The 20,802-nt window shown below is 39.0% G+C and overlaps 1 protein-coding gene across 3 annotated transcripts in view; it reads right to left on the bottom strand.

The window, feature by feature from the left end:
• Window positions 1-2,797: 2,797 nt before the first annotated feature.
• The window catches only part of LOC110285808 (glycine N-acyltransferase-like protein), a 40,380-nt gene continuing 22,375 nt past the window's right edge, over window positions 2,798-20,802 (bottom strand). For 2 of the 3 annotated variants that reach the window (XM_029472543.2, XM_029472544.2), the window contains exons 3-7: window positions 13,948-14,055; window positions 9,689-9,847; window positions 8,797-8,923; window positions 7,811-7,985; window positions 2,798-5,720 (exon numbers count right to left, since the gene is read on the bottom strand). In XM_029472543.2, coding sequence (XP_029328403.1) covers window positions 5,318-5,720; window positions 7,811-7,985; window positions 8,797-8,923; window positions 9,689-9,847; window positions 13,948-14,055 — 972 coding nt within the window. In that variant the 3' untranslated portion in view covers window positions 2,798-5,317. The remainder of the gene's footprint in view (window positions 5,721-7,810; window positions 7,986-8,796; window positions 8,924-9,688; window positions 9,848-13,947; window positions 14,056-20,802) is intronic. The other variant, XM_021152243.3, reaches the window with a different exon arrangement.

The raw sequence follows: 20,802 nt of genomic DNA on the forward strand, positions 1-20,802 counted from the left end.
GCTTCCTTGTCTATTATGAATAGTGTAGTGGTAAACATAGGTATGTGCCAATCTCTGTAGTAATCTTTGATTCTTTTGGTATGTCCCTGAAAGTAGTATGGATGGAACATGTGGAATTGTTTTTAATTTCCTTCAGAAACATCCATATTGAGTTCTGTGGTGGCTGAACTAGTTTACATTGCCAGCAGCAGTGTATAAGAGTTCCTTGCTCATCTCATTGTTGCCAGAAATTTCTGTTTGAGTCCTTGAGGTAGGCATTTTGACTGGAGTGAGATGGAATTTTGATATAATTTTGATTTACACTTTCCTGGTGATAGAGGCTTTTCTTTATAAATTGTCAATACATATTAACACTTGCTCCATCTCTCTAAGAATAGACAAGGTCATTAAAAAGTTTTCAGTCCCAGATCTGCTATGTGAAACCACTATGGAGGGAAGTTTGACAGGCTAGGGTCCCTTTGATCACTATCATTTTCCTAGCCAGTCAGGACTTTTGCTAAGACAAGAAGAGATGCTCAAACCAGAGAACCGGGGAAAGTAGGTAGCTATGATCTACACAGATAGTCAAAAGAGCTTATATGTTCTTTCATTCAAAAGATTGGCACTGTGCAAGCTTACACATTTTTTTGTCTTCTTTTGGAATCCTGAGTCGTCTAAGCACATCAATTCACATTTCCATCACTTATTTGAAGCCATTATGGTTGTCCTTGATTTTCTCAATAAGAAAGCTACACTGAACTGTTTTGTTACCATCAATAGGGTAAAACCATCAATTATGTAAATCACAAAGGCTGACTGCAACAAAGGAGTGGAGTCCAGTTTGTCCCAATTCTAGAAGCAGGCCCTTCCTCTTCAATCTTCTTCAGCTCACTTACTTAAACATGTAGCCAGTCAAAGGACAGGGAATGTGTCCACAATCCTCTTCTCTTAGACATGTCTCTTAATTTCTTTGACATTTGGGAGGCAGGTATGTTGGGGGAATAAAGGCAGTTGGAGGGAGAGAGAGAGAGAGAGAGAGAGAGAGAGAGAGAGAGAGAGAGAGAGAGAGTTGGGGAAGATATTATCAGTATACATTGCATACATGTGTGAAAATTTCAAAGAATAAAATCCTATTGGCTTAGTATGGAAAGGGAGAAATGTTCTGCATGCTTTATTGGACTCTTGATTGGTGCAGACATATGGGAAATTGTATGGGAACTTTAAAAGAATTTATAAAACAGAATTACCAGAAGTTCTTTTATTGTATAGGTTTGTTTCTAGCTATGCTGAGTTTTTTATTTTGCCATATGAAGTCTAGAATTGCCCTTTCAATATCTATAAAGAATTATGCTGTAATTTTGATGGGAGTTGCATTGAATCTGTAGATTGCTTTGGGTAAGATGGCCATTTCACTATGTTAGTACTACTGATTTGTGAGCAAGGGAGATCTTTCCATCTTCTGATATCTTCTTCAATTTCTTTCTTCAGTGACTTGAAGTTCATTTTATACAAGTCTTTTATTTGCTTGGTTAGAATTAAACCAAGATACTCTATATTATTTGTGGCTATTGTTAGTGATGTTTCCTCAATGTCCCAAATTTCTCTAATTTCTTGCTTAGTCCATTTCTCGTTTGTATAATGGAGGGCTACTAATTTTTTTGAGTTAATTTTGTATCCAGCTATTTTGCTGAAGGTGTTTATCAGCTGTAGGAGTTCTCTGGTAGAATTTTGGGGATCACTTACGTATACTATCATATCATCTGAGAATAGCCATACTTTGACTTTTTTCCAATTTCTATCCTCTTGATCTTGTTTAGTGAAAACAATCCTGTATAATAAAGTAACTTCTAAGAGTCTCACCATCACTGATTTCAAGCTATACTACAGAGAAATAGTAATAAAAATCACATGGTATTGGCATAAAGACAGTCAGATTGATCAATGGAATAGAATTGAAGACCCAGAAATAAACCCACACACCTATGATCACTTGATTTTTAACAAAGAAGCCAAAATCATACAGAGGAAAAATGAAAGCATCTTCAAGAAATGGTGTTGCTTTAACTAACTGGATGTTTGCATGTACAAGAATGCAAATAGATCCATATTTATTATCTGCCACAAAACTCAAGTCCAAGTGGATCAAAGACTTCAACATAAAACAGTATACACTAAATCTATTAGAAGAGAAAGTGGGGAATAGCCTTCAACCACTGGTCCAGGAGACAATTTCCTGAACAGAACACCAATGGCTTCAGACACTAAGATCAACAATTGATAAATGGTACCTCAAGAAACTGCAAACTTCTGTAAGGCAAAGAATACCATCAATAGGACAAATGCCAGGCTGCAGATTGGGAAAAGATCTTCACCAATCCTACATTTGACAAAGAGCTAATATCCAATATGTATAAAAAAAAACTCAAGAAATTATACACTAACAAACCAAATAACCCAATTTAAAAATAGGGTGCAGAGGTAAATAGAGAATACTCAACACAGGAATCTCAAATGTTCTAGGAGCACTTAAAGAAGTGTTCCACATCTTTAGTCATCAGGGAAATGCAAATCAAAATGACTCTGAGATTCCACTGTATACCAGTCAGAATGGCTAAGAGCATAAAACTCAAGTGACAGCACATGCTGGCAAAGATGTGGACCAACGGAAACACTTCTCCATTGTTCATGGTAGTGCAAACTTTTGCAACCACTTTGGAAATCAATTTGGCAGTTTCTCAGAAAATTAAGCATAGTTCCACCTCAAGATTTAACCATTGTTTGGCATATATACAAAAGATGCTCCACCACACTCCAAGGATACTTGCTTCACTATGTTCATAGCACCTTTATTAATAATAACCAGAAACTCTAACCAACCCAGATGTATTCCTCACCTCCCTCCCCCCAAAAAGTAAAGAAAATGTACATTTACATAGTAGAATACTCAGCTATTAAAAACAAGGACATCATGAAATCTGTAGACAAATGGATGGAACTAGAAATATTCATCCTGAGTGAGGTAACCCAGACCAGAAAGACATACATGGTATGTACTCACTTATAAATGGACATTAACCATAAAGAATAGGATAATTATGCTATAATCCTCAGAAGCTAAGTAATAAGAATGACCCAAGGAGGGTGCTTGAATCTTACTCAGAAGGGGAAATAAGATAGATATCAGAAGTATATGGAAAGAGGGAACTGGGACTGGGGGAAGGTGTTGGGCAGGTGAACTGGGATGGGGATTATGTGTAGGAAAGCGGGGGTGTGGAGAGGGCCTGAATAGATAGTAGAAATTGGTGGGGAGCATTTCTGGAACTAGCAAGTTACCTGGGATGGAAGGAGGCTCTCAGAAGTCTGTGGGGTGACCCTAGCTGAGACTCCTAGCAGTGGGAAACATAAAGACTAAAGTGGCCACCTTCTATAGTCAAGTGGGACTTTTCAGGAGAGGGAGGAGGACATCAACTCACCCACAAAACCTTCTACTCAGAATTTGCCATACCTACAAAATGTATAAGGGTAAGGATGAAGCAGAGTTTGAGGGCATGGGAAATTAATGAATGGCTCAACTTGAGACCCATCCCATGGGAGAAAGTCAACCTTTAACACTACTATACTGTAGTTATGCTTGCACACAGGATTCTAGCATAGCTCTCTCCTGAGAGGTTGCATTCAGCAGTGGATGGAAACAGGCAGAGACCTACTACTAAACATCATGGAGAGCTTGGGTAGTTCTGTGGAAGAGTTGGAAGACATCTTGAGGGAGCCAGAGAGGTATAGGACACCAAAAGAAGATCTACAAAGTCAACTAACCTGGGACGATGGGCAGCTCATAGAGACTGAACTGACAACCAAAGTGCATGCAGAGGCTGGACCTAGACACTCTACATATTTGTTGCAGACGAGCAGCTTAATCTTTATGTGGGTTCCTTAACACTTGGAATTGGGTTGTCTCTGACACTATTGCCTTTGGATCCCTTTCCCCTAGCTATGCTGCATTGTCTTGCCTCAGAGGGAGAGGATGCACTTAGTCCTGTTGTGACTTGATATGACAGGGTGGTTGGTACCCATGGGAGGCCCCCTCTTCCCTCAGGAGAAGGGGAAGGAGGATTGAGAAGGGGAGTATGAAGGTGGAACTGTGATTAGGATGTAAAGTGAATAAATAGAAACAAAAACAAATAAAGAAAAAACAGAACTACCAGGATATCTGTAAATCCTTCTTTGGAATGTGTATATAATGAAGACAATTATTTCATAAAGACAAACTCCTTGTGCTATCACTCATAAATTGTCAAGGCAGGGAAGTAACCTAAATGTCTGCTGAGGGGCAAATGGGTAAAGAAACTGTGGTATGAAAATTACATATCACAATGTAATAATACCTTTTACAAGAACCAGTTCCTACCATTTTCCATAAAGTGGATGAACATGGGTGATGAGACAAGATATCTGAGATAGGCTCTATGAGACAAGCCAAGCAGAAAAAAACCTAACATACAAATTCAGCTACATATTGAATTTAAAACATCAAAATGCTAGTCACCAAGGTTAAGAATGAGGTGAGAGAATATGTGTATCAGAGAATTACAAAACATTAGACTTGTTAATAATGAAATCTAGAGATTTACTTATAACATGAAGGTCATAATAACATTGAACTGTTTGAGATTAATACTGAATGAGGTTTTTAGCTTCTCTTAATGCCAAATCAAAATATGGTAAATATCTGAGGTGATGGATCTGTGAATTGGTTTCATTATAGAAAATATTTTCACTATCAGTACTTCCAAAGCCTCATATTGTACATGTTTAATGTATACAATAAAATTTCCAGGTATTATCCAACTACTATCATATATTTATTCATGCATTATTTGGCATGGTAATTAAACAGAGATCAAAGGACTTCCACTGAAGCAATCATTTCAGAGTACCCATTGATGGGAAGTATCCTAACTCCTAAACAAAGGAATGCTGGAGAAAAGCATACACTAGTCCCCCATCAGCACCACATCCCGACAAAACTGATCATGGGCAATAATCCACATAAGGATTGTAATGTGCCACTGAGTACATGTGTCACTGATAACCAGAATATAGAAAACTAAACAAAGATGATGGCTCAGCAGAGAGGTCTGGCCATTACAGGTCTGCTGGATATAAAAGGTAATATGAGGGTAAGGACCATGGTATAGTGTTGACCATTTACACTGCTTCCCCAGAACCCAAGCAATGCCCACTCCTTTATTGTTCATTACAATCTGTGTTTTCTCTATGACCACTCCTCCAGATTTATTATGGCTGACCCAACACAGCCTTGTGTTGAGCCCCAGGATCACAGAGGTGCACAATACCACTGATTCCAGTCACAGGGCATGGGGACATGGTGTAGAGTGTGACTCATTTTCTGTATGACTTTGTTGGCTTGTTCTGTATGATTATACACAGGGTAGCCACGTTTATCCATAGCCAGAGTCTGAGCATAAATGATGTGGGAGATAAGGCCTTGTGCCCGGTAATCAGGCACTGTGCCCGCCATTCGGATTTCTCCAGTTTGATCCATCAGAGCCCAAGACACAGGAGTCCCTTCAGGTCCCAGAAGACATGAGCTGGGAAAGTTCTGGATACAGCGCCCAATGAATCTCTGGCTCCTTTCATTGCCACCAAACTGCCAGAATTTATCCACCAAGGGAGCGTGGGTAACATCCAGTGTTGAGAGTTTAAACATTTCTTGGTCACTGAGAAGAAAAAAGAAAAAAAGCAGCCCTAAATATTTTATACAGTGTGAAATATTTGTCTCTCCCCACAAAAGTATTGTGAGGCACGAGAGCACCAGTAGTGGTATGATCAGCTCAGCACTGTCTGGCTAGCCTTGTTAGAGTAGGCAGCTAACTTAACTTAATGCTTGTCTGCCTTCATGTTATCCTCTTTAGACGAGATGGCTAATAGCCATTTTATCAAAAGACAGAAATTGATATAATTAAGGTTTTGTCTTACAAGTACCCATGAGAGTACAACAAAAGCTATTAAATCTTTCTTTAAAAACAAACAAACAAAAACAAAACAAAACAAAACAAAAAAAACCCTCTGTGCTGCTCTCAACATTGCTGTGACCCACTTACCCCCTACCCCCGGAAATAGAGCAGATGACATCATAAGGATAGGAAACATGGACAAATAAAGAATAAGCACTCAAAAGCACATCCTAATCATCAGCAAAGCAAGACTTTAGGATCGTGAACTCGTGTATATGTGAGTGAGTGTGTGTGTGCACTGTGAACATGTTCCGAGCTTTTCTCAGACTGGTTCAGCCTCACTCACTAAGCTGGAGTCCATCAGTTCAGTAGCTGTCCAGTGATCCTGGTGATAGTTTTTACTTCACCACAGCAGCACTGGGGAAACTGGGCACAGGATCACATCTGGCTTTTCATGCATTTTCTAGGCAATCTCAACCCAAATCTTCAGAATTGCACACCAGGCACTTTAACAGACTAAGCCTTTCCCCCAAACCTCATAGCATGAAATCTTTAATACTTGAATACAAGACAAAGAAAAAGTCCAAACAGCCAACAACATGGTACAGAGACAGCTCCTTCTAGGTATATTAAAGGGAGAGGACTCCTTCAGTGAGGTAAATAATCTACTCAGGATGCATAACTAGAAGATCCAGACTCTGGCCACAGTAACATCCTCCACCATCTTCAGGGTGAGCAAGCCACTCCACACATTTTACTTACTTGGAACTCTTGTCCTTAGGGAATTCTGAATATTGTAGGCATCTTCTAGCAACTCATAGGTAGATATATTGAAAATAAGTGATTTCTAGCAAATGAAAGTACAGTAAAGGAAATAAAAAGTCTCATAATAATTGCATCTTTTGATGGGGTTCTCTGAAAAGAAGTCATAATGAAAATAAAATGAGACTATGAGAAAAAATGGCCAAAAAAGGAGAGGAAAGTGTGTGAATATTGGAAGGGAGGACATTTTATACAAGCAAAAAAAAAAAAAAAACAAAACAAAAAAACAAAAAAACAAAAAACAAAAAAACAAAACAAAAAAAAAAACCAAAGGCACTCTTCCAGAGGCACATGTGAACATATGAGAATCAAGTTGCAGAAGGACAGTGCTTCTGGTGGGACAGGAATCGATACCCAACAAGAGGGTGAGTCCATGTTTTATAGGGACCAAAGTGAATTTGAACTCCATTGAAATGAACTGAGAATTAACTAGTGATAGGATTAGGGAATAGTTCAGTCATTTAAGTGCTTGCTACACAGAGAACATGGCGTCTTCGGTCTCATCCCCAGACCTCATGTGTTTGTGTGTTTGTGTGTTTGTTTGTTTGTTTGTTTGTTTGTTTGTTTGTTTTTAAACTGGATATGGAAGTGCAAGTCTGTAATTATAGCTCTGGGGAACTGAAGATAGTTGTATTCCTGGACCTGACAGCCTATCTGAACCACATAAATCCCAGTAAGTGTGATTGTCTCACAAAAGCAAAGACATGAAACCACAAGCTGAATGGTGCTAAGGGAAACAACACTTGAAGTTGTCCCATCACTTCCACATGTGTATACACATACTTACAAACACATCAACATACACACATACACAGACCAAAGAAATCCTGAAAACCAAGAACTGTTTGTGGCATTTGGAGAAGCAGATCACACCGTCTGTGGCATATATATATATATATATATATATATATATATATATATATATATATATAAAGGCAATCCTATTGAAAGTACGCTATGTAGGTAGAGAAGTTAGGGAGCTACTTGTGTGAGAGATCTGGGTGGAACAAAGCATCTTCAATTCAACTCACATAGCCCGGGGTCTGCCAGATTTATGATCTAAGTACTCTGTATCCTCCAACAGGAAAGGAACCAGTTTCTTTGCTGTCTCAGGCATCATGTAGAGAATGCACTGTGTTCTCTTGACCTTGACCATCTTACCCGCCGCAAGACCCATTATTGCTTCATTTAGGGTGGACTGTGAACCTAGAACGGAGTGAAACAGGCAATAAGTGACCGTCCATGTAGATCAAAGAAGTGGTCTAAAGATGTCTACAAGATTTAATCAGAAAACTTTGCCTTAATTGTAACTTCTGTGTGTTCATTCCTAAAGTTATTCCCTGGATTTTTTTTTTCTTTCAGGTACAGCAGAATACTATGCCTCCATGAACAGAAGGAGCATATTCAAATAATAGCCAATTTTGTTTAAGTATGTTATATGCCCAGGTATTTATCTTATGCCTCACTTATTCCTGTCATTGATTCTATATTTTAGTATCTTTTTGTATCAGATTTTTTTTTCCACATGAAGAAACTGAGTAATGGATATGTCATTTGCTCAAGAATCACAACTTGGAGGCAGAACCGGGAACTCCCCCCTGCGGCTTTAACTTCAGAGAGCATGCTTGTAACCACATTAGATATAAGCCTTGGTGACCTGGCAGGTACTGTATGCTATAATAAACTACCATTCTTGTACCAGAAACATGTCAGAGGTCAAGCCCTGTCTCCTATCTAGTTGTCCTCAGAGCTCCTGAATACATCTTCAAAGTACATTCAGTTAACCAAAAATTACCTAGTTCACTGTTTCTTCTAACAATGCAATAGTCTTCAATATTTGAAACTGATTCCACTGTACAGGGGTTGGAAGACAGACCAAGGAACGTTCATTAGGTTGGGATTCGGAAGTTTGAAGAAATTACAAAAGCTTGCAGAGTAAGGTGCACGGCTAGAGAGCAATCCCACAGATGTACACACAGAGCATTGCAGCAGCAAGCATACATTCCAGTCCCCTTACTTTGGATCTGCAGATGCTGTTTCCAGTTGATGACGTCTGGTGTGCCAAGGAATTCCAAACAGTGCTTAGGATCTTTAGAATATATCTGGTAAGTGTTGGTGTGGTGATCAAGGTCATCTGCCATCTCCTATTTGGTTGGGCAATATGGAATAAATAATATTGATTGTATCATGTAATTTTAATATTTTTATATTTCATTGCACTCTTTGTCTTATTATTTTTAACAATTAAAATTGCATGTATATGTATATGTGTATGCATATATAATGAATTTAGTCATATTCATCTCACTCTGTCACTCCAATTCCTCCAGACTCCTCCTGATACATTTCCTCTCCAACTTTACATATATTTTTAAAGTGACCATGAGTCCAATTAGGGCTGTCTAGATGCATATGGATGCAGGATCACCTACAAGAACATGGGCCTCACTGTCTCTCAGCAGCCATTAGCTTCAGCCATGGCTGGAGCTGTTTTCCCATCCTTGCTGGAAATTTCAAACTCATGAATCAAACATACACAGCGATGTTTCCTTCACATGCCAGCACCACTCCTCAATTATTAATGTCACTAAACCACTTCAAAACTCCATTATGGGAATGTTCTGATTAAACTTTTTTATGTTTTATGTATAGGTACCATTGTGACTTAAAATCAATTAAGGATGGCTTATGAAACATTCTTTTTGGTTTTGTTTTTTGTTTTTGTTTTTGCTTTTGTTTTTTCGAGACAGGGTTTCTCTGTATAGCCCTGACTATCCTGGAACTCACTTTGTATACCAGGCTGGCCTTGAACTCAGAAATCCGTCTGCCTCTGCCTCCCGAGTGCTGGGATTAAAGGCGTGTGCCACCACGCCCGGCAAAACATTCTTCCCTAAGTTAGTAATACTCACTGAGAAGGCCAAAGACCTTATGAGAACAAGTCTTCTGGTTCCGAAGAGCCTCAAAATAATTATATGCTTTATTTCTCTTTGTGTGTACAGCATGTTTAAGCAGGAGTGTGGTGTGTGGACAGAGATCAGAGAGCATCTTTGAGGGCCACTTCTCACCATCTACATTGAGAGAAGGAAGTTTGTTTGCTGATGCCAACGCAAGTCTAGCTGCCTGTCAGACTCCAGAAATTCCCCTGTCTCCCAAATTCCACCTCTCTGTAAGCATGCTGGGATCACACACATGCACTGCTGTGTAGAGCTTTATGGTGCTTCTAAGGATCTGAACCCAGGTCCTCAAACTGACACAGCAAACATTTTACCCTTGATTTTTCTCTCCAGCCCATACATATATTTTTAACATGACAATATTGAAATCGACAAGATGACCTTGTATTTAAACTTTTGTATATACACATTAAAGCCATACAAAAATAAAACATGATTTCTTATACTGTAAAGCACAAAGCACAAAATATGGATATTTCCGGAAAAATCATAACATAAATTGTCCAAAAAGCTCTTCTCAAAGTTTATAAATGACAGCTGGAATTTTTTTGAGCCTAAAGGAAAAGGACTGAAGGACAAATATCCAGCTAGGGCAGGCTGACCAAAAAATATTGCAGAGAAATGCCCTTGAAGCTAGGCAATACTACAACTGATGATCTATCTTATCAACAGAATGGAAAAACAAATATTATTCCATTTTTATATTTTGAGTAAATTTAAATTTATATTGTGTGCTGTTTGGTGAGGTTTTTTTTTAAACAATAACTATTGTATATGTTTAAGGTACATGTGATATTATGAAAATACACATAATAATGATAATAATAATAACAATAAATTATTTACTATTATACTGAAGCCAATTGGCAGACCTATTGTCTCACATAATTCTTATTCTTTCATTAGAAATACTAGCAAGTACTTAAGTAATTTAACAGAAAATACAGTAAAATTTCAAGTTGCACATTAGCTCTTGGAGCCTCCTTGTTGCCTTATGCATGTATCTCCTTGTTCACCACCATCAGTTACATAGTTACATAATCGCTCTTTTGTTTTTTTATACATCTGATTCTTTTTAATTTAACATTAAGTGAGAGGTTTTTTTTTTGTTTTTTTTTTCTGTGATTGCCCATTTCGCTTACCACAATGTCTTCCCAGTTAATCCTATTTTAGAAAACAGTAAGATACCCTTTTGAATGCTAAGGAACATTTCATCCAGAAATCAGTTCTATATATTGATATCTGTGCCCATTCATCTATCAGTGGGTTCCAAGGTTGTTTCTGCATTTGAGGTAATACAAACACTTCTACAATAATTGTAGCAATAGAGATTCTTGCAGTGCTTGCAGACTTTATTTCATTTCTATATGTGCTCAGAAGAGGGATTACTAGGACAAATGACAGATCTGCATTTGTGTTGGGGTACTTTCCTCCTATGAGTAGACTGTTATGTTTTGCCAAAAGATTAATAAATTCTGTCAATTTTTTTTCTTCCACTGACATGACCATGTGATACTGTGATGGACTACATGTGCTCATTTGCATATACCATGCCAGCCTCACAAGATAGTTAATGTTTTATCAAACATTTCATTAATATTCATAGAAAAAGAACCAGCAATTTTCTTGTCTTTTGTAACTACAAAAGTGATAGTGACCTTATAAAATGTATGAAGGAGAATTCATCTAGGTTTATATTTTGTAATAAGCTAGGCATGGGACATGGTGTTACATGTCTGTAATCCCAGAACTTGTGAGGCTGATACTGAAGAAACAGTAATTTAGGGACTGGCTGCAATACACAGTGAGTTCCAGACCACACTGGCCTAGACAGCAAGATACCATAAAAAAGTAAGTCCTAGTTCTGATCTTTCTTGAATTGTTTGTAGTACTTAGTCAAAAACCATTTGCCGTTACTGTTACTCTTTGGCTTGCTTAGGGTTTTTGCTGTTGTTATTGTTGTTGCTTATGTTTCTTATATTTTTAAAATTTGTACATACAATATATTTTGATATAATATATATATTTTGTATGTAGTCATACAATATTCATATAATATTATATATTATATTGAATATATTTTTACATAGAATATCCTCCCAGACTTTCCATACATCCTCACTCATCCAACTGCTCTCTCAAAAAAAGCCACACAAAAGGATGCAAATCAAAATAAACAAATGAACAACAACAAAAAAGAGAAAACAATAACAAAAACAAATTCAAAATGCTCACAAAACAAAGCAAAGCAAAGCAAAACAAAACAAAACGAGAGTCTGTTTTGTGTTGACCAAGTACCAGGGCCCTGTCCTGGAGGGTGGTTGATATAACATGCCATTAGAGAAAATGGGTTTGTCCCTTTCCCAGGAAGTATCAGTTGCAAATAGATTCTTGATTAGGCGTGGGACTTTTGTCTGCTTTTCCTTCTCCATGCTGGGGTTTTGTCTGGCTTGAACTTGTGCAGATCTTGTATGTGCTGTCAGTCTCTGTGGGTTCATATGAGTATCAGCTCTGTTGTGTCTGGAAGATGCTGTTTTGGGGGATTGTCCACCACCTCTGGCTCTTACAAGCTTTCTGCCTCCTCCTTGGAAAGAGGTTTGGAGATTTTTATTGCCCTTTCCAGTTTCTATTTGTTGTTGGTCTCTTCAGCCTTTCTATTTGTTTTTCATTCAGTCTTGGTAGGATGTATCTTTACAAACAATTTACATGTTTTGGATCACCCAGTGATGCACATGTAAATTCACGAGAACGAGTTCCTCATGTCTCAGTTCATTTATGATGTCTTCTGTAGTAGCTTCACTTTCACTTCATTCAAATGTGTCTTCCCTCTTTTCTCCTTAAACTCGTCAAAAATTTGCAGATTTTTTTTTAATTTTCAGAAAACAAACATTTAAAAAACATCTTTCAGTGAATTTTGTATTCTCTGGTCTACTTCTTTTCTGATATTTGCTATATCTTTCCCCCAACCAATTGGGATCTAAGGTGTTCTTTTTCTAGTGTCTTGGGATGTAATGTTAACTATTTGGGATCATTCTTTTCCATATAAAATTGTCAGGAACTTCCCCTTACAACTGGTTCTTTAATATCTATTTTCAGAACAGCTTAGTCTGAAATGATTCTAAGTATGATTTTAATTTAGTGTGTGGAATATTATGGAGAGTATTTTCACATGTATTCTGAAACATGTATTCTGCTGCTGCTGTTGGAAGGAAGTTTAGTGTCTGTTAGATCTACTTTGTCTAAAATTTAATCCAAATAGAGTGTTCTTAGCCATTTCGTGCCTTGTTGACCTGTTTACTCCTTGTTGAAAGTGAGGTATTAATGTCTTTTACACTTACTGAATTGATATCTGTTAGTCTTACTTTGTTCATTAATATTTGCTTTTTATGTTTATAGTACTCATAAACTACTTTTTGATTTGTTCATATCTAGTGTATTTTTTCTGAAAGTGAGTGTAGTCTCTTGTATGCACCCTATACCTGGGTCATATATTTTTGATTTTTAAAATCTACTCTTTATTTTTAGATTGAGATTTTCTTATTAAAATGATTTTTGAATTCTTCTCATATATTATATATTTATATATCAGATATATAAATTATATATCTGCAATTTTCCCTCCCTTTTCTCCTCTTCCTATAGGCTCTCCCCCAGATCCACCCCTCTCTTCTGCCTCCCCTAATAGTAGATCAAGTTTCCCAAGGACATCAACCAAACACTGCAAGCTCCAATAAGAACACCTATATACCATCACATCAAGGTTAGACAAGGGAAGCCAGTAGGAGAAAAAGGGTTCCACAAGTAGGCAAAGGAGTCAGAGACAGCCATGACCCCCTTTTCACCACCAGGATCCTCACAAGAACACCAAACTACCCAGTCATAGCATATATGCAGAGGACCTAGGTCAGACACCTACAGGCTCCCAGATCTTTGTGAGGCACCATTTAATCCAGTTACATTTGAAGATAAAATAGGAGCTTACTACGGACATTTCATAATTTATTTCTTCTCTTTTGTTTTTGATCTCTTATCTCTCTCTCTTTGTGGTTTTTCAATTTAGAGTCCATGTGCTAATCTTGTTTCTGTCTAGAAAAGGGACCCTGGCACCATCAGGGATCATCTTTGTTTCCTTAGTGCCTGTGCATTTCCAGGTTCATGTACAACATATGGCAATTGTAAACTTAGAGTCGTATTCATTCCATGTTATAACTTACCTGCTCTTGAGGACGGACAACCACTGTATTAAAATCAGGCCATTTGTCCACCAGAGCCTTGAGCTTGAATGGGTTTCCCTGGTTCATGTGGAAGACAGTCCCATAAACCTAAGTATTTTAACAATTGAATGGTTAGCTCATTACAAAGGAACAGTAAAAACCTTGCTTTCATACAAGAATGATGTTGACTTCTGTGAAATTAGTGGGCGTGAATCATACAATATCTAGTTCAGTCTTCAAGTAATATTTTATTACTTCAAAATAGATAGAATTTTCAAACAAAATCATGAGACTATTATAATAGCTAAGTATGCAGATAAATTAGTAATAACTCAATCTTACCTCATTGAGTTTTTCCTATAAATTTCTATTTTCTGCCATATAAATATATGCCCATGTAAGTTTATAAACAATAAATTTTCTAATGTGTATGGATTTCACAATTAATATACAAAAGACATGTTTTCATGTCAATAAACAGAAATTTACATAGTTTTTCTTACTTGCCTAATATTTAATATTTAGGATGAATTACAGTTGACATGTGTTTAAACTATTCAATATTCTCTGTTTAGAAAGAGACTCTGTTTCTAGCTATCTTTTTGCTACTTGAGACTTTAGGAATATTGATTTAAAGAACTAAAACAATATTTACTTCTCAACTCTACTCATTTTGTATGCAAACACACTCTCCCCTGACATTATTGAACTTCTACAATATGGCCCAATGAACTTTTTGGTCAAAGAATTTAAACCTGGATCATACGCTCTGTCATTTTGATAGATACCTTTCCTGTCTAATCAGAAGGCACGGTGACTTGGGATTGCAGGAAACTCATGTGGCTTAGTGTATGAATGTCAGCTATGCAGGTTGTCAGAGAGGCTGGGAAAGTAAATAGAACACTATGCTATTCATATTTCTCACCCTCACACTCAGTGTAATAGTTGTATTAAACATATTCCTATTGTCCAGAAGAGTCCAGGTATAGCAGTCGTTAACAACAGGAGACTCTGCCTAATGCTTTGGGAGGTTGATATTTGGTGGGGATTTCTGGCTTTTTGTTTGTTTTGTTTTGTGCTATTGTAAATGGTACTTATTTTAAATATTGGATTCTAATTATTCATTCATTGCTAATGTATGCAAATAGAATTGACTTATTCTGCTTGTATATTTATCTTTAATCTTTTAACCTTGTTAAATTAACGAACAGAAAATTGTTTTGACAGGTCAGAGTGAGGACCACAGAGGCAGACAGCTTCTGGGACAGGCTGGAGCCACAGAGCCACTGAGGCAGCACCCTTTTGGGGCCGCAGACATCCGGCACCCTCCCAGCTGGAGGACAGTGACCTGCCCTGCAGGGAGCACCATCTTGGCTCCGGGACTCCGCTGAACTTAGTCTGTACAGGTTAGAGTGAGGACCACAGAGGCAGACAGCTTCTGGGACAGGCGGGAGCCACAGAGCCGCTGAGGCAGCACCCTTTTGGGGCCGCAGACATCCAGCACCCTCCCAGCTGGAGGACAGTGACCTGCCCTGCAGGGAGCGCCATCTTGGCTCCGGGACTCCACCGAACTTAGTCTGTACAGGTCAGAGTGAGGACCACAGAGGCAGACAGCTTCTGGGACAGGCGGGAGCCACAGAGCCGCTGAGGCAGCACCCTTTTGGGGCCGCAGACATCCGGCACCCTCCCAGCCGGAGGACAGTCACCTGCCCTGCAGGGAGCGCCATCTTGGCTCCTGGACTCCGCCGAACTTAGTCTGTACAGGTCAGAGTGAGGACCACAGAGGCAGACAGCTTCTGGGACAGGCTGGAGCCACAGAGCCACTGAGGCAGCACCCTTTTGGGGCCGCAGACTTCCGGCACCCTCTCAGCCGGAGGACAGTGACCTGCCCTGCAGGGAGCGCCATCTTGGCTCCGGGACTCCGCTGAACTTAGTCTGTACAGGTTAGAGTGAGGACCACAAAGGCAGACAGCTTCTGGGACAGGCAGGAGCCACAGAGCCGCTGAGGCAGCACCCTTTTGGGGCCGCAGACATCCGGCACCCTCCCAGCTGGAGGACAGTGACCTGCCCTGCAGGGAGCGCCATCTTGGCTCCGGGACTCCGACGAACTTAGTCTGTACAGGTAAGACTGAGAACCACAGAGGCAGACAGCTTCTGGGACAGGCGGGAGCCACAGAGCCGCTGAGGCAGCACCCTTTTGGGGCCACAGACATCCGGCACCCTCCTAGCTGGAAGACAGTGGTCTGCCCTGCACAGGAGCCCTCTGCCTCAGGAGCAGGGAGCACATCTTGGATCCAGGACTCCACTGAACTTAGGAACTTAGTCTGCACAGCTGAGAGTGTGCACCACAGAAGTCTACAGCTTCTGTGACCTGCCAAAGCAACACAGCATCTGGGAAAGGTCCTGTTTTCCGCCTTCTTCTTCGGCCAGGAGGAGGTCCAAACGCCAGATATCTGTACACCTTCCCTTTAAGAGGAAAGCTTGTCAGCAGGAAGTGCTCTAACCACTGAAACTCAGAGGAGAGAGCCTGTCTCCCAGGTCTGCTGACAGAGGATACTCAGAATCACCAGAAGAACAACCTCTGAACAGAGACAACTATAACAACTCCAGAGATTACCAGATGGCGAGAGGTAAAGGTAAGAATCTTACTAACAGAAACCAAGACCACTCACCATCATCAGGACCCAGCACTCCCACTTCGCCCAGTCCAGGGCACCCCAACACACCTGAAAAACTAGACCTGGATTTAAAAGCATATCTCATGATGATGGTAGAGGACATCAAGAAGGACTTTAAAGAACTACAGGAGAACATGGCTAAAGAGTTACAAGTCCTTAAAGAAAAACAGGAAAACACAACCAAACTGGTAGAAGTCCTTAAAGAGAAACAGGAAAACACATCCAATCAGATGATGGAAATGAACAAAACCATACTAGACCTAAAAAGGGAAGTAGACACAATAAAGAAAACCCAAAATGAGGCAACACTGGAGATAGAAACCCTAGGAAAGAAATCTGGAACCATAGATGCAAGCATCAGCAACAGAATACAAGAGATGGAAGAGAGAATCTCAGGTGCAGAAGATTCCATAGAGAACATGGGCACAACAATCAAGGAAAATGGAAAATGCAAAAAGATCCTAACTCAAAACATCCAGGAAATAGAGGACACAATGAGAAGACCAAACCTACGGATAATAGGAGTGGATGAGAATGAAGATTTTCAACTCAAAGGACCAGCAAACATCTTCAACAAAATTATAGAAGAAAACTTCCCAAATCTAAAGAAAGAGATGCCCATGAACATACAAGAAGCCTACAGAACTCCAAATAGGCTGGACCAGAAAAGAAATACCTCCCGACACATAATAATCAGAACAACAAATGCACTAAATAAAGATAGAATACTAAAAGCAGTAAGAGAAAAAGGCCAAGTAACATATAAAGGCAAGCCTATCAGAATTACACCAGATTTTTCACCAGAGACTATGAAAGCCAGAAGATCCTGGACAGATGTTATACAGACACTAAAAGAACACAAATTCCAGCCCAGGCTACTATACCCAGCCAAACTCTCAATTAACATAGATGGAGAAACCAAAGTATTCCACGACAAAACCAAATTCACACATTATCTCTCCAGGAATCCAGCCCTTCAAAGGATAATAACAGAAAAAAACCAATACAAGGACAGGAACCACGCCCTAGAAACAACAAGAAGGTAATCCCTCAACAAACCTAAAAGAAGACAGCCACAAGAACAGAATGCCAACTTTAACAACAAAAATAACAGGAAACAACAATTACTTTTCCTTAATATCTCTTAATATCAATGGACTCAACTCCCCGATAAAAAGACATAGACTAACAAACTGGCTACACAAACAAGACCCAACATTTTGCTGCTTACAAGAAACTCATCTCAGAGAAAAAGATAGACACTACCTCAGAATGAAAGGCTGGAAAACAATTTTCCAAGCAAATGGTCTGAAGAAACAAGCTGGAGTAGCCATTCTAATATCAGATAAGATTGACTTCCAACCCAAAGTCATCAAAAAAGACAGGGAGGGGCACTTCATACTCATCAAAGGTAAAATCCTCCAAGAGGAACTATCAATCCTGAATATCTATGCTCCAAATACAAAGGCAGCCTCATTCATTAAAGAAACTTTAGTAAATCTCAAAGCACACATTGCACCTCATACAATAATAGTGGGAGACTTCAACACACCACTTTCACCAATGGACAGATCATGGAAACAGAAACTAAACAGGGACACAGTGAAACTAACAGAAGTTATGGATCAAATGGATCTGGCAGATATCTACAGAACATTTTACCCTAAAACAAAAGGATACACCTTCTTCTCAGAACCTCATGGTATCTTCTCCAAAATTGACCACGTAATTGGGCACAAAACAGGACTCAACAGATACAAAAACATTGAAATTGTCCCATGCATCCTATCAGATCACCATGGACTAAGGCTGATAATCAATAACAAAATAAATAATAGAAAACCAACCTTCACGTGGAAACTGAACAACACTCTTCTCAATGATACCTTGGTCAAGGAAGGAATAAAGAAAGAAATCAAGGACTTTTTAGAGTTCAACGAAAATGAAGCCACAACATACCCAAACTTATGGGACGCAATGAAAGCATTTCTAAGAGGAAAACTCATAGCTCTGAGTGCCTCCAAAAAGAAAATAGAAAGAGCACACATTAGCAGCTTGACAACACACCTAAAAGCACTAGAACAAAAGGAAGCAAATTCACCCAAGAGGAGTAGACGGCAGGAAATAATCAAACTCAGGGGCGAAATCAATCAAGTGGAAACAAGAAGAACTATTCAAAGAATCAACCAATCAAGGAGCTGGTTCTTTGAGAAAATCAACAAGATAGATAAACCCTTAGCCAGACTAACTAGAGGGGACAGGGAAAGTATTCTAATTAACAAAATCAGAAATGAAAAAGGAGACATAACAACAGATCCTGAAGACATCCAAAACACCATCAGAACCTTCTACCAAAGGCTATACTCAACAAAACTGGAGAACCTGGATGAAATGGAGAAGTTCCTAGACAGATACCAGGTACCAAAGTTGAACCAAGATCAGGTTAATGATCTAAACAACCCTATATCCCCCAAAGAAATAGAAGCAGTCATTAATAGTCTCCCAACCAAAAAAAGCCCAGGACCAGATGGGTTTAGTGCAGAGTTCTATCAGACCTTCAAAGAAGATCTAATCCCAGTTCTTCACAAACTATTCCACAAAATAAAACAGAAGGTACTCTACCCAACTCATTCTATGAAGCCACAATTACTCTGATACCTAAACCACAAAAAGACCCAACAAAGATAGAAAACTTCAGACCAATATCCCTTATGAATATTGATGCAAAAATCCTCAATAAAGTTCTTGCTAACCGAATCCAAGAACACATCAAAACAATCATCCATCCTGACCAAGTAGGTTTCATCCCAGGGATGCAGGGATGCTTCAATATACGGAAATCCATCAACGTAATCCAGTATATAAACAAACTCAAAGACAAAAACCACATGGTCATCTCGTTAGATGCAGAAAAAGCATTTGACAAGATCCAACACCCATTCATGATAAAAGTCTTGGAAAGATCAGGAATTCAAGGCCCATACCTAAACATGATAAAAGCAATCTACAGCAAACCAGTAGCCAACATCAAAGTAAATGGTGAGAAGCTTGAAGCAATCCCTCTAAAATCAGGGACTAGACAAGGCTGTCCACTTTCTCCATACCTATTCAACATAGTACTTGAAGTCCTAGCCAGAGCAATTCGACAACAAAAGGAGATCAAAGGGATACAAATTGGAAAAGATGAAGTCAAAATATCACTTTTTGCAGATGATATGATAGTATATATAAGTGACCCTAAAAATTCCACCAGAGAACTCCTAAACCTGATAAACAGCTTCGGTGAAGTAGCTGGATATAAAATTAACTCAAACAAATCAATGGCCTTTCTCTACACAAAGAATAAACAGGCTGAGAAAGAAATTAGGGAAACAACACCCTTCTCAATAGTCACAAATAATATAAAATATCTTGGCATGACTCTAACTAAGGAAGTGAAAGATCTGTATAATAAGAACTTCAAGTCTCTGAAGAAAGAAATTCTAGAAGATCTCAGAAGATGGAAAGATCTTCCATGCTCATGGATTGGCAGGATCAACATTTTAAAAATGGCTATCTTGCCAAAAGCAATCTACAGATTCAATGCAATCCCCATCAAAATTCCAACTCAATTCTTCAACGAATTAGAAAGTGCAATCTGCAAATTCATCTGGAATAACAAAAAACCTAGGATAGCAAAAACTCTTCTCAAGGATAAAAGAACCTCTGGTGGAATCACCATGCCAGACCTAAAGCTTTACTACAGAGCAATTGTGATAAAAGCTGCATGGTACTGGTATAGTGACAGACAAATAGACCAATGGAATAGAATTGAAGACCCAGAAATGAACCCACACACCTATGGTCACTTGATCTTCGACAAGGGAGCTAAAAACATCCAGTGGAAGAAAGACAGCATTTTCAACAAATGGTGCTGGCACAACTGGTTGTTATCATGTAGAAGAATGCGAATCGATCCATTCCTATCTCCTTGTACTAAGGTCAAGTCTAAGTGGATCAAGGAACTTCACATAAAACCAGAGACACTGAAACTTATAGAGGAGAAAGTGGGGAAAAGCCTTGAAGATATGGGCACAGGGGAAAAATTCTTGAATAGAACAGCAATGGCTTGTGCTGTAAGATCGAGAATTGACAAGTGGGACCTCATGAAACTGCAAAGCTTCTGCAAGGCAAAAGA

Source organism: Mus caroli, unplaced genomic scaffold (genome assembly GCF_978045245.1).
Source record: "Mus caroli unplaced genomic scaffold, Mus_caroli_1 scaffold_20, whole genome shotgun sequence".
Taxonomy (NCBI): Eukaryota; Metazoa; Chordata; class Mammalia; order Rodentia; family Muridae; genus Mus; species Mus caroli.